This window comes from Bubalus bubalis, chromosome 3, assembly GCF_019923935.1.
Source record: "Bubalus bubalis isolate 160015118507 breed Murrah chromosome 3, NDDB_SH_1, whole genome shotgun sequence".
Lineage (NCBI taxonomy): Eukaryota > Metazoa > Chordata > Mammalia > Artiodactyla > Bovidae > Bubalus > Bubalus bubalis.
The window spans coordinates 40,619,059-40,646,315 of record NC_059159.1 but is presented as its reverse complement, the minus strand read 5'-3'; the positions used below and the strand labels follow the sequence as shown (position 1 = coordinate 40,646,315).

The 27,257-nt window shown below is 57.8% G+C and overlaps 1 protein-coding gene and 1 long non-coding RNA gene across 3 annotated transcripts; one reads left to right on the top strand and one right to left on the bottom strand.

Annotated features, from left to right (window-relative positions):
* The first annotated feature begins 210 nt into the window (after positions 1 to 210).
* Positions 211 to 25,742, top strand: DOC2B (double C2 domain beta). Of its 2 annotated transcripts, none has more exons than XM_025280900.3 (9): positions 211 to 738; positions 8,995 to 9,074; positions 11,901 to 11,975; positions 14,391 to 14,500; positions 14,651 to 14,777; positions 17,688 to 17,845; positions 21,719 to 21,800; positions 22,497 to 22,593; positions 23,117 to 25,742. In XM_025280900.3, the coding sequence occupies exons 1-9, from the start codon at positions 360 to 362 to the stop codon at positions 23,251 to 23,253; spliced, it is 1,245 nt and encodes a 414-aa protein (XP_025136685.3). In that variant the 5' UTR covers positions 211 to 359; the 3' UTR covers positions 23,254 to 25,742. The 2 variants fall into 2 exon arrangements, with proteins under 2 accessions (XP_025136685.3, XP_044796529.2); XM_044940594.2 differs by lacking the exon at positions 211 to 738 and adding an exon at positions 8,457 to 8,658.
* Positions 18,374 to 24,006, bottom strand: LOC123465575. The gene is made up of 3 exons (XR_006640813.1): positions 23,877 to 24,006; positions 21,584 to 21,722; positions 18,374 to 18,537 (listed from the first exon to the last, which is right to left on the bottom strand). It is a non-coding gene; the product is annotated as an uncharacterized LOC123465575 (long non-coding RNA).
* Positions 25,743 to 27,257: the final 1,515 nt, after the last annotated feature.

Here is a 27,257-nt window from a genome sequence, read left to right as displayed (position 1 = left end):
GCGCCGAGTGGCCCTGCCCGCCGAGTGCGCGCGCAGGGTCCCGGGCCGGCGTGCGCGCCGGTGTGAGTGCCAGTGAGTGCGGCGCCACTCGGCTCGCTCCGCTCCGCGCCGCCCGCACACTCGCACTGATCGGCGGCTGCCGGTGACGCGGGCTGGGCCCGCCCTCTGCCTGCCGGCCCCTGGCACTCACTCGCGCCGGCCGCCGCCGAGCAGGCAGCAGCCGCGTCAGGGCCGTCCGGGGGCGCCGCCGGCGATGCCCGCAGCCCCCGCCGCGCCCCGCCGGGCCTGCTGAGCCGCCCCCGGGCCGGGGCCGCGCCGGGTCGGGCCGGGCCGCGCCCGGGCGGAGCCGTGCTGCCTGCATGACCCTCCGGCGGCGCGGGGAGAAGGCGACCATCAGCATCCAGGAGCATATGGCCATCGACGTGTGCCCCGGCCCCATCCGGCCCATCAAACAGATCTCCGACTACTTCCCCCGCTTCCCGCGGGGCCTGCCCCCGGACGCCGGGCCCCGCGCCGCGGCGCCCCCGGACGCCCCCGCGCGCCCCGCGGCGGCCAGCGCTGGCCGCCGCAGCCCCTCCGACGGCGCCCGCGACGACGACGAGGATGTCGATCAGCTCTTTGGAGCCTACGGCTCCAGCCCCGGCCCCGGCCCCGGCCCGGCCCCCAGCCCGGGGCGGCCGCCCGCGAAGCCACCCGAGGAAGAGCTGGACGCCGACGGCTACGAGTCCGACGACTGCAGTGAGTTTCCCACCCGCCTGCTGCTCGCCCCCTCCCCTGCGCGGCTGCTCGCGCTCCCGCCCTCGCCCGCCCTCGGCTCCCCTGCGGTCTCGGTCCCTCCGGCACACCCCCCACCTGGTGGCAGTCCCCAGCCGCGCCGTGCGCTCTCCGCGCGCCCAGCACACAACCCCTCCCCCGAGCAGGTCCGAGAGGTGGGAAGTTTGGGGGCGCCCCCTGGGGGTATCCCATTTCCAGCGGCCGGCTCCCCGGAGCCCGCGCCGCGCCCCCTCTCGGCCCGCCCGCCGGGAGCCCCAGCGCGGGCGGCGGCTTTTGTTCCCTGGCAGGGCGGAGCTGCGCCCCGGGGAGACACCAGTTGCTGCCGGCCGCGCGATCGCTCCCTGCCCCGGAGCACGCGGCGGATCGGCCCCGCAGCCGAGGGTCGGGCTGGGCGAAGGGCGGAGAGACCCCGGGGCCGGAGTCGGGCGGCCTCCCTGGTGGCCCGGCGGCCGCAGAGCGCGGCGGCTTGACTGGCGCACGGGCCGAGGACCAGGGGACCATGGGGCCCGCTTGTCCTTTGGAAAAACCTTGGTGGTTCCTCCTCCCACGTTCGTTGGTCCCGCCGCTGCGCTCGACCGGGCCGCCGACCTTCGCCCACCTGTTACACCCGCTTCCCCGGCCAGTAAGGGCCCCCACCCCCACCCCAGCCTCCTGCTGCGGGCATGAGCCCCGAGCCCCAGGAAATAGGCAAGCTCCGGGGCCCCCGGGGCCGAGGCCCGGCTGGCTGGTGCTCCTGGCGTCTTTCTGGGCTCCGAGGGTGGCCGCCCTGGCCGCCCCGCCCGCCCCGGGACTGGAGGGGAAACCGAGAACGCCGAGGTCGCCGTGCGGTGCCGGATGGATTTACGCGGGATGGGGCCGGGGACGCGGGCAGCGTTGCTCGCCAGGCCCCTGCCTGGCTGTAGCCCCTGCCGCGTCACTCTCAGAGCTAGAAAACCCGAGTCCAACGCCGGTCCTGCGGGAGGTGTGGACTTTTCTCCGGGCAGGGGTCGCTCGCCCACTTCGCCGAGGCTCGCCGGGTCCCATCCCCCACGCAGCGCAGCGAGGGCGGCTGCGCCTGGCTCGGGTGCCCACATGGGCCTCAGCCTGGGGGTCTGGAGTTTCCCCAACATAAAATGTGCCTCTGCAAGCTGACAGTGGAGTTACCAGCACCTCAGCGGGAAGCGGTGGGGCCAGACCTGTCGTCACCCTACCCAGGGATGCCCGAGAGGAGAGTAGGGGGGAGGCCTGCCAGCCCTGAGTCGAGTGGGTCGGAGCCTGGCCTGTGATGGAAAGCTGCCGGCTCTGCACGCTCCCGGGCCTTGACCACAGCCCTCTGGCCAGAGCCTGGCATGTGGAGGCCCTGCCAGCCCAGCAGTCCTCTTCCTCCATTTTCCTGCCAGACTGGGGAAACTGGGTCGGGAGAGTTTATTGCCCTCAGGGCTGTGCCCTGGATCTTCCCTACCCCCAGTTCCTGGCACCCTGGGCCAGGTGCACCCCCTCACTTGCTGTGCCTCTGGGCAGGCGGAGACCCAAGTCACCCCTTTGCATGCCCTGAATCTTCCCTGGCTCCAGAAGAAGGGGTGGGCCACTTGTTCCCATTTCCAGCATCTTTCCTGCTATGCCAGGGGAGCAGGCGAGCAGGGCAGGGCTTCCACTCAAGCTTCAGGCTCTCCTGGTGCCACCCGGACCCTCCGGAGACATACAGCTAAGAAGTGAGAACTCAGGCTGTTTCTTTTGGCTGTCCCTGAACCCACAGGCAAGGAGGGGACCAGAAAGTGCAAGACATGGGCCGGTTGCCCCATCTTCAGTCCATCAACTCAGAAGTCCTTCACAGAGCACTGTGTTCACAGCAGAGAGGGAATGGGGCTGGGGCCCCAGACCCAGAGCTCATTGTCCTAGCAGGAGACAGACACACTTGGGGTCAGCAGTGAGGGGCAGTCGGACACAGCTTTGCCAGCCTGAAGCCGTGGGCTGGCCACACCCATGCCACCAGGGCACTCTGCTGCAGAGAGCCAAGGAGAAGGGTGTGTCACCGAGCCAGGGCCAGCTTGCTCATTCCCTTCAAGGGGCCACTGCCCTGGGCTTAGACCCCATCAGTGGCCAAACTTCCCACCTTGAGAGCATAGAAATCTAGGTTCTGGGGTTGGGGGGCCAGGTTCTAGGGTGGAGCCATTCTCCACTCAGTAGCCCAGGCCTCACCTCCCTCTCAGCTCTGACAACCAGATCCCTACAATAAGCCTAAATGATTCAAGCCAGATGGTTCATTACGGCTTTAGCCAGGGTTATGCTATCTGCTGCCCTAATTATTGGATTATCTCCGTTCTAACAAAAAGAAATTAGGACGGTTGCTCTGTTGTCCAAGGCCGGGAGTGAAGTGCTGTTTACTTATTCAGCCTTTTTTCCCCTTCTCTTTAAAGCCCATCCTTGATTAAGTCACTGCAAGGCACAAGCACAAAATCGACAGGCTCCCCACTGATCTAATAGAGGAGCGTTAACAGGGAGAAGATGCAGAAATGTTATAGGTAGAGGTGTCCCTTGTGCCCGCGCCCTCCCAGTGACCCACAGAGCGGCCTGGCTAAGCTGGACTCCGCTGCTTGCTGCCCTTCCAATGGTCCTGTGTCCCCCCCAACCTCCACACATGCTACTCCCCTGCCTGCGATGCCCTCCCACCCAGTCTCCACCTGTGGAAACTCAGGCCATCCTTCAAAGCCGTAATGACTAGAATGCTTTGGGGTTTCTAGGTAACAGAAAATTCAGAGTGCCTCAAACAGTGAGGACTGCTGAGGCTGTGTGGCACTGGGGCATTCATGCCGCCGCTCAGCAGCAGTATCAGCAGCAATGGTTCTGTCTTTCTCCACTCGACCACATCCTTTTCCTCTTTTCTTTAAGTTTTATTTATTTATTTTCTGGCTGTGCTGAGTCTTTGCTGCTGCACGGGCTCTAGTTGTGGCGAGCGGGGGCTCCTCTCTAGCTGCAGTGCACAGGCTTCTCACTGCGGTGGCTTCTCTCGCTGCGGAGCACAGACGCTAGGGTGCACCGGCTTCAGGAGTTGCCGCTCCTGGGCTCTAGAGCGCAGGCTCAACAGCTGTGGTGCAAGGGCTTAGTTACTCCAAGGCATATGGGATCTTCCTGGATCAGGGATCAAACCCGTGTCTCCTACGTTGGCTGGTGGACGCTGAGCCACCAGGGAAGTCCCACCTTTTCCTCTTAGGCTGACCTCCCTCATATAACAGTAAGATCCTAAATTTGATGAGTTTCTACTCCCATGTTTCAGTTTAAAAGCGAGGAGACCTCTCCCCAGGAAATCTGTCCTTCTGTCTCTTGGGCCAGAGTCGCATCTCATGGTCACGCTTACACTGGCCCCTGCATGATTCATCCAGGGCTGAGTCAGGACCAATGGCCACAGAGGCCTTGAAGCAATGATGGAGAGGAGGAATCATTGTTAGGCTGGCCCAGAAGGCCCTCAGCTGGAATCATTTCCCTGTCCCTGCTTGCTGTGATTCCCCTTCCTTAGGGCCCTGTCATATTCTACCTGGCCCATATTTCCACACACTCAGCCTCTCGGGACCAACTAGGTGTCCGGCACTCTGCCGAGCAAGGAGGTTGCAGAGTGCCTGAGACGCAATCTCTGCCATCAGGAAGTTCATGGAAATGGAGACACACAAATAACCCAGCAGTGACGAGTCAGGAACCCAAATGGGAAGCGCTGGCTTGCACGGAGCTCTCCCACAAAGAGGGTGCAGTGGGAGGAGGGAGAACGCAGGCTGGCCGAGTGGAAGGAGGAAGAGTCCAGTGGCTGGAGCAAGGGGAAAAGAGGATGATGAAGCCCAAGTGGTCATATCACAGAGGGCCTGAATGCCACACCAGGGAGGTTGACAGAGTCCAGGAGGCAGAGGAGAACCTTTGGACCGTGTAAAGTAGGGGAATGAAAAGGTTTATATATATTTGGGGGGGTAATTTAATTTTATTTTAATTTATGTATTTTTGGCTGTGCTGGGTCTTTGTTGCTGCAGGCAGGCTTTCTCCAGTTGCCGCAAGTGGGGGCTACTCTCTAGTCCGGTGCACGGGCTTCTCACTGGGGAGGCATCTCTTGGTGCCCAGGCTTCAGCAGTTGTGATGCACGGGCTTAGTTGCCCTACAGCATGTGGCATCTTCCCGGACCAGGGATTGAACCCGTGTCCCTTGCATTGGCAGGCAGATTCCTAACTACTGGACCACCAGAGAAGCTCATGAGTAGGTTTATAAAAGTCCTTGCCCTCTACCTTGAGCACCTGGTAAGCAGGACCATAAAATCGATGGCTCATTCCTCTTTGTTCACCCTGCAGCGTCTGGTCAGTGCCTCAGTTTCCCCAACTAGGAAATCCTTTCAACTCAGACTTGATCATTTTCTGTGGTTCTTGCCATGGTGGTTTTTTTTTTTTTTTTTTTAACTATTTGAGAGGATGACATTTTTCTTAAAAAGAGAAAACGAGGGCCAATTTCCTGTTCCCAAGGGTGTATGGGTGAGGAAAGTCCAGGTGCAAACCAAGGTCAAAATGATGCTGTCAGTCTCCATCAGCCAAGCAGAGGGATGTTCTGCCTTAGAGGAACTGACAGGAGCTGAGCTTGATTTTCTCTGAATTAGCCCCATTAAAGCTCTATAATTATCAACAAGAGGGTGACAACTCTCAGAGGCCCATTAGTGACCAAGTCTCATAATTTATCCAAGGATGTGAACTTTAGCCAGGACGTGTGATTTGAGTGGCTGGAGGGCAGGACCTTGTGGCTCACAGGGACAAGCACCTTCACCCGTCCTCAGGGCCCCCTTCACCTGCCACAAGCCCGGGCGGCCTTTCAACTGAGAGGCCCCTCTCGGGTGGCAGACCAGCCCTCCCCACACCCCAGGAGCAATTCTGTTTATCCCTCTTTTGTTTTTCTGCCCCATCCTCTCACGAGTTCAGCTTAACAAAGTAGCAGACAAAATATTGGAAGCCACTAGGCTTTAAGGCAGGAAGGAGCGATTGGGATGGAAGTGAAGAGGCCTGGATTCTACGTCCAGCTCTGCTGTGCCACCCTGGCCAGATCACCTCCCCTCTCTGAGCCTCGTTTCTCCAAATAGGAAATAAAGAGCTCTCTAAGAGAGCTCCACCACCAGCAAGTCTCTAAAAATGGCGACTGAGCTTCTATTTCTAAACTATTATTTCTTCTAAAACTTGCACTGGCAGCTGAAGAAATCCACCAATCCCGTCCTGGGGCAGCACTGGGCTTGCTGTTCCTTCCCGGGCAGTGATAACAGCTATCGGTTTTATTGAGCAGTGTCAGTCCCCCGCCCCTTAAACACAGGTGTCTGTAAATCCAGTGGAAGGGACCCCTCGCCCTCCCTGGAGCTGAATTTCCCAGTGGTGGCTCTGTCGGCTGCCTTGTCCTTCTCTGGGATGAGGAACTGGGCAGAGATTGTGAACTGTGTGGATTTTGTGGTTGCCGTTCTTTTCTTTTAATTGGAGGATAATTGCTTTACAATGTTGTGTGGAACTGTGTGTTTTAATACATGACCCTCACACATCTCTGCTCAAGTGAGCAGCCGGCGAGCGAGTTAGTTTGGATAGCCCAGCCTTGTGAATTGAACATCTGCTCATTGCTGGTGTCAGAGGCGTGGTCCCTGCCCTCCGGAGGCTAACGTCTGGAGGCACAAGCCGCAAGTTAGGCCTGAACAGAACAGTAGGCTGATTCACTGTCTTGCAAAGCCAAGAGCTTTAAAGGCTGTTACTGCAAAAGCCTGGAGAAGCCTGGGCCTGTGGCTGCTGTTGCAGGCGAGGTGATAGATCCCACCCTTAGAGCACCCTCACCTGCCCGCCGGCACGGAGGCATCCTAGCAAGCAGGCAGCAATAGGCCAGATGCGTGCTCAGTCACGTCTGACTCCTTGCAACCCCGTGGACTGCAACCCACCAGGCTCTTCTGTCCATGGGATTCTCCAGGCAAGAATACTGGAGTGGATTGCCATTTCTTTCTCCAGTAAAATCTGCAGGGGTCAAACCTGCTTCTCCTGCATTTCAGGTAAATTGTTTACTGCTGAGACACCTGGGAAACCCAATAGGCCAGGACTAAAGCATGCTTACCCCGCTCGGGGAAAAGGACTCTTGGCTCCACTTAAGGCCTGTTGACTTTGAGTTTAGACACAAGTTTAACAACTATTCTCACCTGGTTTCATAGAAGAGCCAAGTAACCAGTGACCAGGAGGCAGAGCTGCCTATGTGACCAGGGGCAAGTACTTGAACATAACAGGAGTTTCAAGTGGATGTCAAGAGAGGAGGCAGAAAAAACGTCAAGAAAACCTCACAAAGAGTGGCCACCCGGGATCGCCTGGTGAAGGACTCGTCTCACACACCCTTCAGTGCCCGGGCTGGGACTTGGACACAGGGCAGCTAGCCGCAGTCGTAGCAATGACTCAGGTTGTTCTGAAAAGTCTTAAGTGACCGTTTGTGTATTCTGCTCACAAGGGCTGGGAGGGGAGCGATCCAGTTCAGAACGAGTTCATTCCAGGAGGTGTCTCAGAGGGGCAAGTACGCTCATCTAGAAACATCACCTAAATGGATCTGCTGCTTCTATAATTATCTGCTGAGTACTTTCCGCACCCCAGGCATGCCGTGAGGTGGATGCTGTTGTGTTTCCATTTTGCAGATGAGGAAACTGAGGCACAGAGAGACTAGATATGCTAAGGTCACAGAGCAAGGAAGTGCAGAGCCAGGGTTTGAACCCAGGGTCAGACCTCAGAGGTCAGACACCCTACAGGTGCCCCCGCCAGGCAACAACAGAGACACTGAGCGGGGTGCCTGACCCTGTGTTAGGAGCAGAGATGCAAGACAAATAATGGCCGGACTTGGCCAGCAGGCTGTGGTTTGCTCTCGACCCACACTGGGCAACCCTAGCCTCCCCCTGGCATGACTCCAACCACCCAGCACCCTGCCCTCTGGGTGGTCCTGTGGTTGAAATGCCCCTTCTTCCAGCCCCACTCTGCACTGGCCAACTCCTACTCATCTTGCATGGCTCAAGTGAAGGGTCACTTCCTCCAGGAAGCCTTCTCTGATGGCCCCAGTTCACATCAAGCTCAGGCCTCCTCCATCAATCCTGCCCCACTGGACTTTGCTGTGGCAAATCCTTCTCTTCCATTCCTCCTGTTAAGCTGTGCTTTCCTTGGAGCAGGAACCTGCCTTTTGATATCTTCATTCCTGTGTGTGTGTGTGTACTCAGTCATGTCTGACTCTGTGACCCTGTGGACTGTAGCCCACCAGCATCGTCTGTCCATGGAATTTTACAGGCAAGAATCCTGGAGTGGGTTGCCCTTTCCTTCTCCAGGGGATCTTCCCAACCCAGGGATCGAACCCACGTCTCCTGCATTGGCAGGCGGATTCTTTACCACTGAGCCACCAGGGAAACCCCTCTTCATCCCTAGAGTCTAGCATGTTGCGAACACTTGGTAATGAGTGAATGAATGGGAAGCCAGTTGACCGTTCATTCTAAAGACATCCTGTGAATGTGTGTCTTCGCGAGGGAGACTTGCCCCTGAGGTCTGCCATCACCCACCACCCCAGCCTTTATACCGGGAGCCACAGCGGCATGAAAGGCCACAGCTGCTGTGTGTGATGGTGCCTGAGGGCGGCAGCTGCATCCAGTCACTGCCACACCCTCTGCCCGGCCCTTGGGAATCCCTCTCTGTTTTTTCAGCGGCCAGGGTGGCACCATGAGGGCCCAGCTCACTCCTCGCAGCCTGCCCAGGGCCCCTAAGGGCCTGGAGAGACTGGGGGTCGCAGCCCCGAGTGCTGCTAGAGGGGGCGATGAGTGGACCAGCCAGTCAGCTGTGCCCAGGCCTGCAGGCACCCAGAGCCTGACCCCTTTGCCTCCTCGCACGATCTTAGGACAGATCACAGGTCAGGGGGAGCCGAGGTGTGGAGCCTAGGCTGGCAGTCACACCAGGACGACAGGAACCCCTTTAGCCGAGTGCCCGGCACACGTGGCCACACCCTGCACCAGCTGCAGGCCACAAGGCATGATGCAGGGGTCGGAGGCCACCACTCACGGCATCTGGGGGGTGACGGGCCTAACCCCCCTGAGCTCCTTCCCAGGGTGGGGGGCTGGACAGGTAGCAGGTACCCAGTCGGTGGCAGTCGGCATGGACACCGTGACACCTCGTCTGACTGCACAGGGCTGGGTGGCGCTTCTCCCCTGTGTGGCCCTGGGGTGACCTGAGCCCTCCTTGTCCGCAGCCGCCCTGGGCACGCTGGACTTCAGCCTGCTCTACGACCAGGAGAACAACGCCCTGCACTGCACCATCGCCAAGGCCAAGGTAGGCCCCCGGCGGGCGCGGGGCAAGGAGGCAGCGCTCAGCCCAGTTACTCCTAAGACGCTGCTGCCTCCCCTGCAGGGAGGCTTTGCAGGGAAAGAGTAGAACCGAGAAGCCGGAGAGAATGAGAGGAGGAGGGTGGAAGGGTAGCATTTAGGGGCCTAAGGCCGCCAGAACTGGGGAGCTGTCAGGGAGGGAAGGGCAGGCGGGGTGCTGGCAGGCCCGTCCTGTGGGCGAAGAGGAGGGGTTGGACGTGGACGCCTCCGGCCTGAGGTTCCCAGCACCTGGGCCTCCCACCTCCCTGGGGAGGCTCTGGTCACATGGGCCTGAGCTTGCTCTCTGGGCAGGGGCGCCGGGTATCTGAGCCCCATTGTCCCCTGTCCCAGGCTGGCCCCTGTCAGCTCTGGTCTTAGCCACGCTGTTCCCTTTGTCCCCACCGCATCGCTCCCGCTGGGAGGAAGGTGCCCAGGCTGATGTTCTCCCGCAAGGTAAGGGCGGCTGTGCCGCCTGGTAGAGCCTCCTGGTAGAGCGGTGGAAGGGCCTGGGCCCGGCTTCAAGCGAGGAGCCTCTGGCATTGCTGCCTGGGCCCAGCCCCACCACCGGCCCCCCAGCCTGCCAGCTTCTCTCCCCTTCTCCCACCCTACCTGTGGCTCTTGCCCGTCCAGAGGGGCCGGCCACCTGCTTCTGCCCCGGCTGTGCCCCTCCTGGCCTGGGCCACCGTGGTGGGGTGAGTAGTGTCCCCGGTCGACCCACGCCATTGCCTCCCCACCCTCTCCTCCGGGGGCCGCTCCAGCAGTGGCGTGCCAAGGTGGAGGGCAGGATGCATGCCCGGGCAGACCCTTCCCTTCGCCCTCCACCCAGCTGTGTAGATAGAGGTTGGCCAGGCCTGGAGGCTGGGAAAGGGCACTGGCTGCCAGGCTGCTCTGGCAGAGCCAGCCCTCCTCCCCCACCCATGCAGACACCGGCCCCCCCGTGCTGTGTTCCCCGCTGTCTCTACCGGGCTCTCGAGGGGCTGCGTGGGTGTACTGTGGTGTGTGTATGTGTATATGTCCACTTAGGGTTGCTCCACTCACGGCATTGGCAGTGGGGGGGCCATGGCAGCCCCCCCGATCTCCAGTTCACCCTCTGCTGGGCAGGAGGTGGTGCAGGTGTGAGAGGAGCTGGGGTGGGGTGGGGTGTGGGGAGGGGCCCCAGGGGGTAGGAAGGCTGAGGCTGACAGGGGGAGCCCCTAGGTGTCTCTTAGAGGACACCAGATGCCCCAGCAGTGGACCCTAGCTCAGCCACTCGGTCTGTACGTGGGTAGAGCGGCCTCAGTTTGCTCATCTGTAAAATAGGGTTAATCGTCCCCACCTGTGTGATTGTTATGAGCAGTAAATGAGTGAGTGCTTAGTACCTAATGCTGTCCTGGAGGACAGGGCCTGGCGGCAGACATACCCACCCACAGCAGAACTGGGAAGTTCCAACTTTGTGGGAAAGGGTAAGAGGTGTGTGTTGGGCACGGTCGCCTCTGCCATGGTATACACAGAGCCACCCAGCCAAGCTTCGTCCTGGAGTCAGCCCTACTGGGCAGGACAGAGCTGGAGCCCAGGCAGCTCCGGGCCCAGCTCAGATGCTCCACCCAACCCTGAGCCACTTCTCTGGCATCCTCAGAGGGTCTAGCACAGACCGGAAGCAGGGCAAATGCCCCAGCAGCAGGCCCTGCAACAGCGTTGCCTCCTTGACTCCCACAACCACCCTGGGACATGGGGACTATTAACCCCTTTTACAAATGACAAAACTGAGGCTCAGGAGGCAGAGGCCTCATCACTTACCCAAGTGATAGGTGCCAGAGCTGGACCTGAACCCCGGCCATCCTGGCGCTAAAACCTGTGGGCCCCTTCCTGGTAACCAGGCAGTGCTGGATAGAAGTTGGAAGCCCCGACATCAGATCTCAGCCCCCACCCGCGGGCTCCTCTGAACCAAGGTGGGGAGTGGGGAGAAGGGCCTCAGCTCCCCTGGGAGGTGGGGGATCGGGCTGGTGAGCTTGCAGTTCGTCTTTGGATGAGGTCATGGGGATGTCACCTCCGCCCCGCACATGTCACCACTGCCTCCCTGCATCCCCGTGAGCCATCCCAGGAGAGAGTTTCCAGAAAGAGGAGCAGGCATTAGGTCAGCTGGGCGCCTCTCTGTGGTTCCGTGGGCTCCCTGGCTGTGCACACTTGTTGGTGGTCGAGAGGGAGTGAGGGGCGCCCTCTTGCAGAGGGACTCTGCCCGGCCGGCCAGCTTGAGTGGCCTCCGGGGACGCAGACAGGCAGAGCCCTGTGGCCAAGCCAGGGAGAAACGGAGCCTGGTCTCCAGGACATATAATGCTCTCCCGTGGCCGCAGAGGGAGGCGTGTGGATGGGTGGACAGGGGCTCACGAGGACTTAGGGTCAGTGAGGAAAGTTGCAGGGCTTGGGGAGCAAGGGAAGATGGTTCAGGAAGAAGGAAGGATCTGACCACAGCAGGATAACGGGGGCCTCATTCAGAGAATGGTGAGTCACCTGGCCTCCATGACAAGGAGATGACAATGAGAAAGAGGCCGATCTGACAAAGATGCCCCGGGTCATCTACGCAGAATCAGACATTTGGGGGGAGTGGGGGGCAGGAAATTGCACCAGCGCTGAGCCATCCTTGCTCCCCCATCCTGGGGGTATGGGGCAGGGGTGCTTCTGTGAAGAGGGTCATGAGTAGACCCAGCCGGGAGGTCCAGGGGCCTGCTGGGGCCTGCTGCCCCAGGTGCCTGGAGGCCCTGGCTGCTCTGTGTCCCCAAGCCCCCACTTACACCCTTTGCTGTTCTCCTCTGCCCAGGGCCTGAAGCCGATGGACCACAATGGGCTGGCAGACCCGTATGTCAAGCTGCACCTGCTGCCAGGAGCCAGTAAGGTAAGGGGACCTGCTCTGGGCCCGCTGACCAGCTGTGCCTGCCTGGAGCCCAGGCTGGACTTGGGGCACCCAGGGAGCCCCCAGCTCCCACACCCACTCAGCCCCACACCCTCTAGGCCTCCCAGGGGACCTCTAGTCAGCACCACCTGCCTGCTGAGTTGGGGAAACTCTGCCAGGGAATTTCCAGGCCAGCATTTTATAAGAAACATCCTCAACTGGACATTAATACTATGTGCAAACAAAGGGTTCTTGTGACCAAGTAACTTCAGGAAACATTATTAAACCGGTTTCTTTACTGCAGGACTTATCAGAGCCTTTAATGCCCTGGTGGGCAGCTCTGTGATGCTCCACAAGGGGGATGGAATGGTCAGCATCTGCCCAGATTATTTGACTACAGAACACTTGCTCCCGCACCAGATAATCTGACAAACAGACCAGGCCAACAGGTGCATCTATGAGAGAAGAAAAGAAATTTTTTTTCTTAAATTAGCTATTAACAAAAGCATCAAGCTGGCCCTCGGCCCTGGAAGATCAGAACTTGATTAGACTTCTTTCATACAGCTTACAGTTGAGTGCAGTTTTCTTTGTAATTTCATGGGAAGAAAGGTCACATCGTCTTTTCAGAAGTGGGTCCTTCCTTGGCCTTGGGAACTCACAGACATCGCAAGACGTGAGGTGGGCAGACTCCATGCCGGGGGCGCTCAACGGGAGTCCAGCAGCTGTGCTTCCGAATAGAGAGCAAGGCAGAAATGGAGGGACAGGGGACACGGGACACAAGAGCTTGAGCAGCAGAGCCTGGTGGCTGGTGTTCTTATCCCGGCCTCTTTCTCAGAAGCCATAGTTGAGAACTTCCTTCCTGGCCTGCGAGTGACCTCACAGGAAAACTCAGCAACTGGGGCGGGACCCTGGGCAGACGGCCTCCCCGGCCACTGCTCTGGACAATTGGGTGGCCCTGCCCCCAGGTGGCCACCCAGGCTGAGGAGCCACAGGCTGCTGAGGTCTGAGTTCCTTTGGGGGCCCAACCCCCCCGGATGAGTATATGGGTCTGGGGGTCCCACTGGTCCAGGGGAGTCATCCCGGAAGGGAAGGCAGCGCTGTGGGAAAAAGGACAATGGCCCTCCACCAATATCTGGAGAAGCAGGCTCCTCCTGCAGCCTTGCATCTTCATGCTGGGGTGGAGGTGGCAGGGTGATCCCCAGGCCTGTCAGGGCCACGCGGCCCCAGGAAGGGGCTCAGTGACCGAGTGTCCCTAGAGTCCTAGGACCTCAAGTCGGCAGTACCTGCTGCTGAGTCCTAGGAGCCCGTCATAGGATTGACCCCTGAGTTAGGGCAGCGTTCCATAGAGCACAGTCTCCTTATAGACAGGGGCCTGAAAAGCCAGCTGAGAGAGGTGGTCGTTATGCCCTGGAGCCCTGGCAAAGGGTACGGAACCCACTGGGTTCCACAGAGCTTATGCAAGTGGGAGAGCTGGGACTCAAACCCAGGGCCATATGACCTCAGAGCCTGGGCTGGTGTGGCAGACATCAAAGGGAACTGGGCACAGAGGGCAGAGCCTGAAGGGGACAAGACAGGTAAGGAGTCCAAGACCCGAGGTGTCTGGAAGTGCCAGGGAAGGAGGGGAGGTGCCTTCCGGCCAGGCAAGGAGACTGCGGGAGAGAAGCCAGTCCCGCAGCAGACCTCCAGCAGACCTTGGGCGGCCCAGCCCACACGTCCAGTGGAGGCCCTCCCCCACCGCGCCTGGGCACTCCCCTGGGAGGCAGGCCCCTCCAGCTGGGTTTTCCGAGGGCTGCACTAACTGGTTACCGCTGACTGGGTGGGTTACACCACCACGGAGCTCTTACCTTCCAGTTCCGCAGGGTGTGGGTCCCACTGGGCTAATATGGATTGGCAGCATGTCTGCCTTCCATCCTGGAGGCTCCAGGAGAGAAGCTGTTTCCCATTCCTCTCCAGCTTCCAGAGGCGCCCCTTTGGCCCGGCTTGTGGCCCCTTCCTCCGTCTTCAAAGCCGGTGGCACCTCTCTGATCTTCTGTCCTTGTCACACCTCCCTCTGCCTCTCTCTCGCCTTCCTCTTCCACTTTTAAGGGCCCGGTGACGACATGGCCCACCTAGATCATCTGCCTGTTGTATACAGATTTTTTTTTTTTTTTGGCGGGGCTGGGGAGTGGGGAGGGCCTGCACCATGGCATGTGGGATCTTAGTTCCCCTACCAGGGATTGAACTCACGTACCCTGCAGTGGAAGCTCAGAGTCCTGATCACTGGACTGCCAGGCAAGTCCCTTTGCTGTTGTAAAGTCAGCTGATGAGCAACTTTCACCCCCCACTTTGCTAGGTTCTGGGGGATTGGGACGTGTATGGGGCCATTACACTGCCCACTGCCCTCCTTGATGCTCAGAGGCTCATTTTTGCTCTCTCCAGGCGAATAAGCTCAGAACGAAAACTCTCCGAAACACTCTGAACCCCACGTGGAACGAGACCCTCACTTACTACGGGATCACAGACGAAGACATGATCCGAAAGACCCTGCGGTGGGTGACGCCCGCCCCCCTCCCCAGCCACTGGCTCCCCCACCCCACCCAGCCTTGTCCATGGGACTGGCCCTGCCCTCACACCCCTACCCACCGCTTGCAAACCCTCCCTGACTTTGGAAGCAAACTGAGAGGCCCCTTGCCCTCCAGGATCTCCGTGTGTGATGAGGACAAATTCCGCCACAACGAGTTCATCGGGGAGACCAGGGTGCCCCTGAAGAAGCTGAAGCCCAACCACACCAAGACGTTCAGCATCTGCCTGGAGAAGCAGCTGCCGGTGAGTCAGGTTCTGGAGCCATCCAGGGCCCACGCTGCCATGAGCGCAAGGCCAGGAGCATTTTTTTTTTTTAATCTATTTATTTTTTGCTGTGCTGGGTCTTCATTGCTGTGTGAGGGCTTTCTCTAGTTGCAGCGATAGGCGGCTACTCTTTGTGGCAGCGGCACGGGCTTCTCGTTGCTGTGGCTTCTCTTGATGCAGAGCTCAATAGTTGTGACGCACGGGCTTAGAGGCCACGCAGCATGTGGAATCTCCCTGGACCAGGGATGGAACCTGTGTGCCCTGCATTAGCAGGTGGATTCTTAACCACTGGGCACCAGGCAAGCCCCCAAGAGCATTCATTGAGCACCTACTCTGTGCCTGGCATGGCTGCAAGTGCTGGGGAGACAGATAAATCTCCCTGCCCTCATGAAGCTTGGACAAGAGCCAGACCAAAAATGAGATAAACCACCCAAACGGATTGAACATTCGGCAGGGATCAGGGCCGAGAAGGAAAGCATGAGAGGGGTCGATGGGTTCGATGTGTGCTCTGGGAAGGCTCACCTGGCAAGCAGGGAATATCCCAGGCAGAGGGAGCTGCAGGTGCAAAGCCTTCATGGAAAAGTGCTCGGGCTGTGGGAGGCGCAGGCAAGAGGCCAACTGAGTGGGGCAGAGGGAGCAGGGGGCAAGGGGTCCTGGGAGCTGAGAGCAGGAGTTGGGGTTGGGGAGACTGAGAGGACTCCAGCTTTATCTCTGAGTGAGATGGACCACAGGAGCGTGCTAGGCGGGGGCCAAGCTATCTGAGGATATTTTAACAGGCTCCTCAGGATGGGAGGGAGTGGAGGGCCAGGGTGGGGAAACTCAAAGTGCAGAGGGAGGAACAGGAATAGGACCTGGGCAGGGCAGCAGAGGAGCCGGGAGAAGGGCTGAAGATCAGCATCCTTAGGTGTGGGGCCTGGGAGGATGAAGGATCATTCACTGGGATGCGGGGGACCATGGGAGGAGCAGCTGGGGATGCTCGGACCTCAACTGGAATGTGTTAGGCATGAGGTGCCTGTGAGATACCCAGAGGAGACAGAAAATAATTCCTAGAAATTGCAATTGTTTGAACGTGTCAGAACCGATTTTGCCCCCAGCCGTCTGCAGCAGCTGAGCCCTCCCAGTCTCTGAGCAATGTTCCCCTCCCCACTCCCCTTCCCTCTCCCCTCCCACTGCCTGCCTTCACCCAGTTCAAGAGGACTGGGAGGGATTGGCCAGGAGGTCCCAGGTCTGGGCCTCTAAGAAACCTGGGCCTTCAGGGACTGCATGGTGAAGTCCCACAGAGGACACAGTTCCCTCTGCCCAGGACAATTCCCCACCAGAAGCCTGGGCAACAGGAAAGCTCTAGAGGACAGAGCCCAAGGGTCATCCCCTGAGTGCTATACCCACCCAGGGCCCTGCTCAGCGCAGCCTAGCCTGGTCAAGGCCAGGAACAACTGACCTGAGGTCAGAGCTCCTGTCCAGGATCCCAGCTCTGTATTTTTGCATAACTTGAACAAATTGTACTCTGTGGTCACGTTCTCTCCCACTCCTAGGCATGTGTGCAATGGAGATAACCTTTTAAGCGTTATTATTAGTCACTAACCGCAGCTGACCCAGTTTCTCCAAATGATCTATGTCACTTATAAAAGGCAACATCAACTCCTGCTGGAGTTGTGTTCCCGAGTTTTGATCCCTGATATAAACAATCACCTGTGTGGTGCTGAATGTGAATTGTGTGTGAGCAGTGTGTGCAAGAGTGTGGAATGCATGCGTGAGCACCTGTTTCATGCACAGGGGATGTGTTTGAGAGAGTACATGCTTGTGCCTCGGGCGTGATCAAGGCCTTGCTGAGCCTCGCTTGAATTTGCCAGGATCTCGTTGGTCCAGTTCAGAGACCCACAGTTGACAAGGGTGCCATTTGGGATAATTACTCGGCAGTAAAGATTCATTTTGATGGTACCTCATAGATTTTAGAGAGCCTTGTAAACCTTATTCATTGTTCATAAATACTGAGCAATGTCCCAGTTCAATGGTCTTTATGTGAAACCATCCAAAGTATATCCCACTGTAAAAAAAAAAAAAAAAACAGCTGAAAATATCCCGGCTCATTATACTGTTTAATTTTCACACATCACACAACTGGCACAAGAGTCATGGTTTAGTGAGGCTGTCACACTCGAAGCCCAAGGCCTGAGTGACAGGTGGTTGAATCTCACCTGCCCCCTCGGACCCGTGGGTACCGACCAGCTGAGCACTGTGTGAAGTGGCCAAGGCTGCGTTTGCACTCAGGGAGAATGCAGTGATCAACTGGCCCTGGGTGCGGGAGGGGGGAAAGTGGTCCTTCCTTCACCCCACAGGATTCCCATCTCCAGAGGTGCAAGCATGGCCCCGGCCCACGAGGGGCCACGTGAGGTGCTGCTTTAGTGCCAGGCAGAGGATAGTCAAGACCAGAGACTGAGTGTGAGATGAGCCTGGCAGAGACGTCTAGAAGGGGCCCTCTGAGGTCATAGGGCTCAGGCTGGGTGGACAGAAGGTAGAGGACAGGGGTTCTGGATGAGCATCAGCTGGAAGCAGGAGGTCTCAGGAGGGTGAGGAGTGGTCTCAGGATGCTGACTGGGGTGCGGGAGGACACACGGTGAGACATGGACTTGAGGTCTGACTCCAGGGGGAGGTGCTGGGCCCTGCCCCACCCACCTCCTAGCTGCCCCTGGGGTGGGACTGTTTTCCCAGATTCTCCCCATGGGGCCCTCCTACACCCTGAGGCTCCAGGAAGCACGATCCAGGGGCCAGGGTCCCAGTGAACCACGTCCCGCGCCCACACCACCACCCACTGGGCTCCACGTGGCCTGGGCCCATGGCTGCAGGAGGGGCGGGCAAGGACAGCTGAGTGACGGCTCTCCCGCTCCACAGGTGGACAAGACAGAAGACAAGTCCCTGGAGGAGCGGGGCCGCATCCTCGTCTCCCTCAAGTACAGCTCGCAGAAGCAGGGCCTGCTGGTCGGCATCGTGCGCTGTGCCCACCTGGCCGCCATGGACGCCAACGGCTACTCAGACCCCTACGTGAAAACGTGAGTGTGCGGCCCGCTCCTTACCCACCGTCTCACTTCTAGGTCCCGGGAGGTGCAGGAGCTGCGATGAGTAGATTGCGCAGTAAGTGGTTGTGTGAAGCACAGGGGGCGCTGTGCTCACAAGGGTCTTCTGTGCTCCATGGGTTGAATCTGGCCAAACCTGTTTCTCAGATGAGGCAACTGTTGCCCACACAAGCTGAGTGGCTGCCCAATCCACGCAGAAAGAGCAGTTCTCCCCCGATGGCTCGTTCAGGTCTCTCTGTGACTGTGGGGCCCAGGAGGGGCTGTGAGCAGGTTGGAGGGACAGGAGGCTGGGAGATGCAGTGAAGGGGCTCCGTCAGCACTTAGGGCTGAGCACACGTGGGCACAGGCACAGCTAAGGGTCCACCCAGCCTGCCAGGTGGGGCTCTTTGGTGGTGCTGGGGAGATGCTAACGCGGGGGCCCCAGAGCCGTGAACCTGGGTCAGGACAGGCTGTGATCAGAGCCCAGAGAGGAGCTGGTGGCCGTTCGGAGAGGAGTGAAGCAGGTGGCCATTCGGAGAGGAGTGAAGCAGGTGGTTGGTGGGCACCATCTGAGTTTTGGGGCTCTCCACTAGCAAAAGATGGATCTTAGTCTGAGTTCACCGTTGTTTGAGGATGTCTTGAAGGTTAGAACTTGGGAAGGAATTTGGCTCAGCCGAAAGGAGATGTTTCTGTTCAGGGAGAGGGACAGAGGAGTTAGGATATAGTTAAGAAGCAGGGACAGTCCTGTCCTCAGGGGACAGCGAGGAGGCTCAGGTGACAGAGGCCATCACAAAGACTGACTGGTTTCCCATTTAAAAAAGTAAGTTGGGCCCCAAGCTCAACCACTAGCAAAACTGACTTCCAGTGGGTCACAGACCACTGGGAGAGGACATGCTGTCCTAGCTCAGAAGACAGACTCTTAAAACCAGTGGAGAGAAAGTAAGCGACTCTGGGTAAGCTGAGAAGATGTGTGCACTCTGTGGCCGCATCACTTCCCTGCCAGGTCCATGGGGTCCAGAGACCCAGGCCACAGTGGAAAGCTGGTTTTGCTGCATTGCTTGAGATAGCCATAAGCTGGAGACAGCCCAGTGTTCATCAGCAGAGGGAGAGATGAATGAAATGTGGCGTCTGCATACAGAAGAGTACTATGCAGTTGAAGTGAATAAACGAGGACTGGGTGGATTAATGTGGACAGCTATGCCAAGCGTGCCAGCCCAGAGCAGACTATAGAGGGGAGCACGCAGCATGACCCTGTAGGGATGGTCTCTGGGAAGGGAGGACGTGCGTCCACTTATATCTGTGATGCTAGTTTCCCTAGGGAAGAAAATAGGATCTGAAGCCAGGGTGGTGTCGAGTTTTTAAATCAGCTCAGTGCCCACCTGCCAAGTTGCTAGGAATTCCAGGTGGGTTATCCGGAAAGCAGGGTCTCACCAGCTACAGTGGAAGGGCAGCTCTGGGAGGGCCTGTCCACTGCGCCTGGGCACCCTCAACCCCGGCCACAGGCGTGAGAGTCACTGGGCCACTGCGGCCATGCACCACCCTCCAGCCATGGGCTGGGTCAGGGTGGCCTTTCAGAGGGCAGCTCTGTGGGTGGCCCCATGGATCAGAGGGAGGCTCCCAGTGGCCTAGAAATACCTCCATCTGAGTCAAGTTCCCCGGGTGACATGCAGGGGGCAGCCGCTCAGGGCTCCCATCTCTGAAAGGCCCCTTCATGGACCATGGGCCTCCTCCTCTCCTGCTAAGAGTAGGGGAGATGCAGGCACAGGTTTGAGATTCTGAGCAGAGCACCTGGGGCCACAGGGAAGAGCCAGGTAGAGGATGTTGAAGGGCAGAGCTAGATGGAACAAGGCCTTTTGTCAACATCCTTATTTTTTATGAACTTCATCCCAGGTGATAACTGCCTCAGTCTCCCCAGGCTAGAAGCTGATCCCGAGTCCAGTCTTCCGGGGCTGATGATGGTTAACAGTCATCACACGTCCTGAGTAACTGCTGGGTGCCAGGGCTGGGCTAGGTCTCACGGAACTTTCTACGTGGTACTTCTGTTACCTTCTCCATCCCCTACCCAGGGGTGCTGAGGAAACACGAGCAACTTGCCCTGCTGCCCTGGGCCACCCCTTCCTTCTCTAGCCCTCTGGTGTCTTCTAGAGGCCTCAGGCAAGCAGCAGTCACTGTGCAGAAGAGACGAAAGGCAGCAATGGTAGGGGGACTCCAGGAGCCCAGCAGCCAGGGCAGGAGGGGGTCCTGATAGGGAGGGAGGGGGAGCAGCCACTGATGGGCCCTGGGGCACCCAGGCTGTGCTCCTCACCCACACAGGCCGCCCTCCCTCCAGGAGACAGCATAGACAGGCCTGGGGGCAGACGGGGGGCAACCCCTAGCTGGGGTCACATGAGGGTCTCTAGATGGGCACCGGCTGTGCAGTGCTGAGGGCGTGAGGAGCCCAGGACAGCTTCCCTTCAGGGGCTTCCAAAGGCAGGGCTGGGAGATGCTCCCACAGCCCAGGACCCCCATCCTTCCTCCTCACCCCCAAACCAAACAAGCAAAGGAAGATGAATCAGGAAACACATGGAAGCTTGTAAGGAGCGAAGAAATTCACCATCTCTGGGTGGGGGTTTATGGGAACCCCCACTTGTTTAAAAATTCATCTTTATTGAGGCATAACTTACACCCAGGAGGTTTCTCCCTTTTGCTGTGGGACTGATGTATACAGTCTGGTTACCACCACCTCCATTAAGACACAGATACCATGGCCCCAGAAAGGTGCCCCAGGCAACTGCTGATTTGTTTTCTGTCGCAATAGTTTTGCCTTTTCCAGACTTTCTTCCAACAGCAACTCCCACTTCTTCCACATGACCTAGTGCTCTGGAGAGCCCGCCATGTGGCGCGTGCGCCTGGAGTGCGGTCTGTAGGTCTGTACTGCCGAATACTCCTCTGTCAGATCACTTCCTCTTGAAGTGCACCAGGGTGGGGTCGCTTCCAATTTTTGATGGCTATATAAAGCTGCTAAAGAATGGGTTTTTGTGCAGACCTATGTCTTCATTTCTCTCCCCACCCCCAGCTTTTGTCAGTATGTATTTTCCAGTGTCTCTGTAATGAACCAGTATGACTTACGTAATACCTATTACAATTTTTTTTTAAAGTGTACAGAAAAGCCACAGTGAGATACCACTTTCTATGTTAGCTGATCCCACCCGGTGCTGGGCACCAGGAAGCTGGTGGTGGGTGAGAGAGAGTCTAGTGTAGGTGCGGGGACAGGGTGGGAAGCTTTATAAATGAGAAAGCCTGGCTTCTGAGCTCCAGCCCTGTGCTGGGCAGCTGTGTGATCTTGGGTAAGTCCCTCCGCCTCTCTCCGCCCCAGATGAAGACTGCTGCTCTGCAAGCAGGGATTTCTTTCCTCTGCAGGAAGCACTGTTGCCCATGCCCAAAAGACCGTTTTCCTTCCCAAAGTTTCAGTGAGGCAGCAGCAACACTCCCCAGGGACTAGGTTAAAAACCACTGTGTTATCCACTTAAGAAAGATGCGTTTTATAGCATGCACATTCCATCTCCATAATCTGCTATTAAAAACAGGAAAGCTCTAGCAAGGGACCAACTCTGCTAAAAATGTTTTTCTGGAGGGGAAATGTGAGCTTGGTGAAAATTAAAACTTCCAGAAATTAGGAAAACCCCCTTTCCTCGGGGAACAGAGGTCCAGGTGATGAATGACCCACTTGCTTCTCTCACTACACTGACCCCTCACCTGCGCCATGTCACCTGGTCATCACGAATGAACAGAAGTCTCTCTCCCGGGAGAAAGCGCTTCCAAGCCCTGGGGGCTCCGTGTGTTCTCACGGCCTCGTCTCACCCTCTGCCTATCGGTGGGTTGTAATTCCAGATACCTGAAGCCAGATGTGGACAAGAAATCCAAACACAAGACAGCGGTGAAGAAGAAAACCCTGAACCCAGAGTTCAATGAGGTACGAGGGGCTGGGGGAGCCGTGGGAAGGCCACTCACTCTCCCCTGGGGGAACTGAGTTTTCCAGGGGCCACTGTGGGAGCTGGAGAGTGGGAAGGGGCCCACAGGAGAGCCCCCAGCCGTGAGGTGGGGGAGTCGTGGGAGGAGAAGTGAGGCCAGGCTGAACCAGGTTGAGGTTCAGACGGAAGCAAGGGGAGGCCTGCAAACCTCTTCAGAGGATGGAATTGATAGTTCTGTAGCCATGGGGGATGTGGGGACTCAGGATGCCAGGAAGGTGGGTGCAGCTGGAGAGGGGCTCAGAGGAGCGAGATGAGGGAGAGGAACCTGAGTGACTCAGGTCCTCAGGCCAAGGAGGTGCTGCCAGGGGGTCGTCGGATGTGGAAGGGTCCTGGAAGCTGACATGAGAGAGGGTTCCACAAAGAAGGGAGTGGTCAGCAGAGTCAGACCCAAGAGCGGCCTGGGCTGCCTAGTGTCCGCTGACCTGGTGATAAGGAGCCTCTCGGGGATCTTGAGAAAGGCAGCTTCCGTGACCAAGGGGCAGGTGGTAGGAGGGAAGGGGGCCCCTGAGGATCTCAGCCAGGCTCTCAGAAGTGGGTGAGACGGGCGAGAATCCGTCACAGCAACTACTGCACACTGGCCGCCAGCCGACTTCCAGGCCCTGGGGCATTGGCCCTAACACTCCCCCTCTGGCCACCAGGAATTCTGTTATGAGATTAAGCATGGGGACCTGGCCAAGAAGACCCTGGAGATCACCGTCTGGGATTACGACATTGGAAAATCCAACGATTTCATTGGTGAGAGGCCATGATGGGAATGCTGTTCAGCAACATGCCAGTCCTAGGGCAGAGTCCTGAATCAGGCCACAGCCACGTTGCAGCCTGACCCTGTGTGACAGAGAAAGAAACAGGCCCAGAGAGGGAAAGAGGCCTGGCAGGGGTCACAATAGCAGTGTGTGGTAGAGCAGGGGAAAGGGTAGATGATGGTCAGCCCTTTTAGGCTGGACTCTTGAGTCCTTGCGGCCCCAGCTTCCTGGTGAGCTGGCTGGCTGTGCACGGTGGAGCTGCCCCCCAGTACTGCTCTGGTCCTGGGGAAAGGCAAGGCAGGATGGGATCCTTGGGCCCTGATTGGGGGGGTGGGGGGCAGTAAGAGGGTCTAAGCATGTGGTGGTCAGAGCGCTGTCCACCCTCATATCGGGTGGGTAGGGTAGATAGTCTGGCCTTGCAGCACAGAGTCTAGGAGGGTGTTGGGGGCACTGTTCTGGAGGGACCCTAAGAGTCATAGGTCAAGTATCCCGGCTGCCCGGGCTCCCCTCTGCAGGTGGCGTGGTTCTGGGCATCAACGCCAAGGGAGAGCGCCTGAAGCACTGGTTTGACTGCCTGAAGAACAAGGACAAGAGGATAGAGCGCTGGCACACACTCACCAACGAGCTCCCGGGGGCTGTGCTCAGCGACTGACCCGCCCCGCCCGCCTGCCTGCCGCCTGGCCCAGCGCAGGCCTGGCCCTGGGCTTCCTCGCTGCTGCTCAGGGCCTCGGCCCCCGTGTTGGGGGAGATCCAGGACACCTGCTTGGACACAGAGCCACTGCAGCCCCTCCGAGGGATGGTGGGGGCGGTGAGCTGGGCCTGCTTTCCGCCCCCTGAGGCCCAAGAGGGCTGGGTGGAAGAAGAGGACCTCAGTCCCCACCCGGAGGAAGCAGATGGGGCCATCCAGAGGACAAGGACCCTACAGAGGTCAGCAGTGAGTTGGAGGGAACCCCAGGCTGAGGGGCAGTGGGGAAGGAGATTTTGGGTAGGACAGGACTCTGAAGAAAGTCCATTCCCTAAAGGAGGTTCTGACTTTGGCTCTGGCACGACTGGGAGGGTAGAAAAAGTTCACCCGAGAGCCAGGAGTCTGGTGAAGATCCTGGAGCTCCCCATGAACATGGGCAAAGGCCAAGGGCTTTACTCAGTGATTCTGCAGGCCCCTGGGGAAGAATGAGACCCAGAGCCTGCCCTCAGGGAGGTCCCCGTCTAGTTATGGAGCTCAAAACAAACCCTTACAACAGGGGTATAAGGAATGCCAAGGCCAGCCTGACCTACCTACACATTCTGTGGACTCCGCTGGGAGGGCTTCCTGGAGGAAGTGATGTTTCAGCAAGACCTTGAAGAGTGAGTGGAGATTCTAGGCAGACAAAGGAGGAAGGGCACTGGAAACGGTGTCCAAGGCCTGGAGAGGAAAGATGATTTGGGCCAGGGAGAAACTGCCTGGACCCAGGGTCTCTCTCAGGAGGGTGGGGGGAGAGGCAGGGTTTGTTAGGAGTGAGGCAGGGGCACCCAGCCCTCCCCCACCCCACCCCTAGCTGTCAGGCCAACTGGGCTTGTAGCCATGGGAGGAGTGGCTTAAACTGATGTTGATGCAGGGTCAAGTTCAGTTCTCAGACCCAGCTCTCCCACCTTTGATCTTTCTCCTCCTGAGGAAGCTGGAGGATGGATCCGGCTTCTCGTTGTTCCCAGCTTAAGCATCAGGTCAGCTGTGGTCAGGAAGAGTGTGTCACTTCTTCGCATGAAAAAAACCAAAAGGCCTCCTTGTCCTCACCCTCCGCTCCCTGCCTTCCTCCACCCTCCCCATCCCAGGCTCTTCCTCCTCGGTTCAGGGCTGGAAAGCAGGGAGCCTCCCGCAGCTGTGTCTGCATCCATTCCCTACTGAGATCCCCCTTAGTACTCAGCAGCATCCAGGGCCTTGTTTCTGGGAATAGCTGGCTTTGTCCTCCAGGAGCTGAGAGCCACTTTGCACCCTGGGTCAGGGTCTCCAGGAAGGGATTGAGGGCATCAAGACTCTGGGGCCCAGGCCTGAAGCCCCCACCTCTTCCTGCTGACTAAGGGGTCTTCAGGAACCCTGGATGAACAAATGCAGAAACCAGGAATTTCTGTGTTCAGCCTATCCCTGCACTGACGGAAAACAGAGCTCAGAGAGGGAAAGTGATCTGCCTGAGGCCTTCCAGGTTCCCTGCCCCACCCCCGGCCCAGAGCTCTGACACCACACCCACAGCACCGCTAGTACACAGCTCACGGGGCGCTGGGCTGGACCCTCTGCTGCAGACACAAAGCACATCACCATCTGAGGCCCGGGGGCAGGCGATGATATGAATCCCACCAAGTGCCCATCAGCCTGTTTTCATTTTCCAGGGAAAACAGGACTCCAGACCCCACACAGTACCTGGCAACCTTGGCTGGTCACAGAGTCTTGCTTTTGCCTCTCTCAGAAGGCTTGGTGCATGGTGAGGGCTTCTACAGGCCATGTCTTGATGAATCGTCACAGGCCTGGGAGATGGGTTTAACTGCCATCTCCATTTGACAGATGAGGAAGCAGATTCAGAGGCAGAGTCTGATTTTTGAGGAGCCTTGTGTCTGGGTTAACTCGGGCTGTCTTCTTAGCATTGCCTTTGGGGGGGGCTCTCTCATTCAGAGAGGAGCTTCACAGACTCCCTATAAACACATGGAGATGCTGAATGGCCAAGTTAGACGCATACTAGAGCTTCACCCAGTACAACTTCCTTGTTAGACACACGGGGAAACCAAGGACCCGCAAGAAGAAGGGGCCTATTCAGGACGCACTTGGGATAAGAGCCCAGGACACCGGGCGCCTAGTCCAAGGCCTTCCAACGCCGTGGGCTGTGCAAGTGCAGACTTGGTCCAGAAAAATGGTCCCTGAGGACTACAGGGACAGTCAGGCTGGAGGTGGGGCTTCAGGACAGCTGGCCCAGGCCGAGGATTGGGCTCCTGGGCAGGAGGCCTTCCAGGGAGACAGAACCTTCCCTAGGACCCTGGATCTGTTCTGGACCCCTTACAGCTTGTATCTCTGTTAGAGACAAAGTGCTTTGAGAAGCTGCGGTATCAGCTCTGCCTTTGACCCCAAACTGGCTTTCCTCTGCTCTATCAGCCCCACAAAAACAGGGAATTCGACGCCAAAAAAAAAAAAAAGTCATTCCGAAGTCAGCTGTCAATAACTAGGCGGTCACTGGACGGGGCATCCATCTCCACCCCCACGCTCCTACCTAGTCTCCGCCCCGCCCACCACTACTAGCCAATCCCCGACGGGCCCGTCTTCCAACTGAGGCGGTAACCTCCTGACCTCTAGTGGCGAGAGCGAGGAACTGCATCCCCCGGCCCGCGCATGTCCTCCCTTTGTTCCTTCTCCAACCGACAGAACCTCCCAATGCATGGACTCTGGCTGTCTTCGACGCAGACTCGTGCACTGCTTACCACCGTTTTGCTATCATGTGGCGACTGCAGAAACGGTCCTGAAACTGCAGCCCCCACACACAAATTTTGTACTTTCGTCCGACTTACCCGAAGGTGTCCTTTTTAAGTCTTTATTTGTTAATATTTATAATGACATATAATCCAAAGTAAATGGAAACATTCATTGCGATCATATGAGCTTGGGACACTCATCTTAATGGATCTGAATAGGTGGGCAGGAAAGAACGAGATCCTGGCAACAGGGACTTATTCTGCACATTGTCTCATTTACTCTGCACCAAGAGCCCACTGGAGGTACATGCCCACCATTCAGTTCAGTTCAGTCGCTCAGTCGTGTCTGACTCTTTGCGACCCCATGAATCGCAGCACGCCAGGCCTCCCTGTCCATCACCAACTCCCGGAGTTCACTCAGACTCACGTCCATTGAGTCAGCGATGCCATCCAGCCATCTCATCCTCTGTCGTCCCCTTCTCCTCCTGCCCTCTATCCCTCCCAGCATCAGTCTTTTCCAATGAGTCAACTCTTCCCATGAGGTGGCCAAAGTACTGGAGTTTCAGCTTTAGCATCATTCCTTCCAAAGAAATCCCAGGGCTGATCTTCAGAATGGACTGGTTGGATCTCCTTGCAGTCCAAGGGGCTCTTACAGACGGGGAAAATTTTTGTGCGCAATCACAGCTGCTACGTGACAGAACCAGGAGTCAACTCATGCCTCCCAAGACTTCTGCTAACACTAAAGCATTAGGCCAACTGCTATCGGGTGTGAACTCTAAGGCCAGCCACTGGTCTAGGCACCCAGGGCAGATTCACAGCAAGATGGTCAACGAACAGTAAATGTGTGTTAAAAGATTAAAAAAAAAAAAAAAAAAGGCATAAAGGAATCGTGTGGGCAGGGGAGGTTGGGCTTAAATAGGAAGGTGAGCTGGGCCTCTAGAGAAGGTGACTTTTGAGCTTAGCCTTGAAGGAGGTGAAGAGGGGAGAACGCTGGGAGACGTGAAGTGTTCCAAGTGGAGGGACCAGCCAGTGCCCCTAGAGGTGGGGACAGGCTTGGTGTGACAGGAATTTTAAGACCAGTGGGAGTGGGGCAGGGTGGGGCAAGGGAAGAGAGGTAGATGGGAGCATATGAGACAGGATCAAGGAGGACTTGCATTCTCCTGAGATGAGAGCTAAAGCCGGCTCACCTGTAAACAGCCTGTGGTCTGCGATGATCAGGTCCAGTTT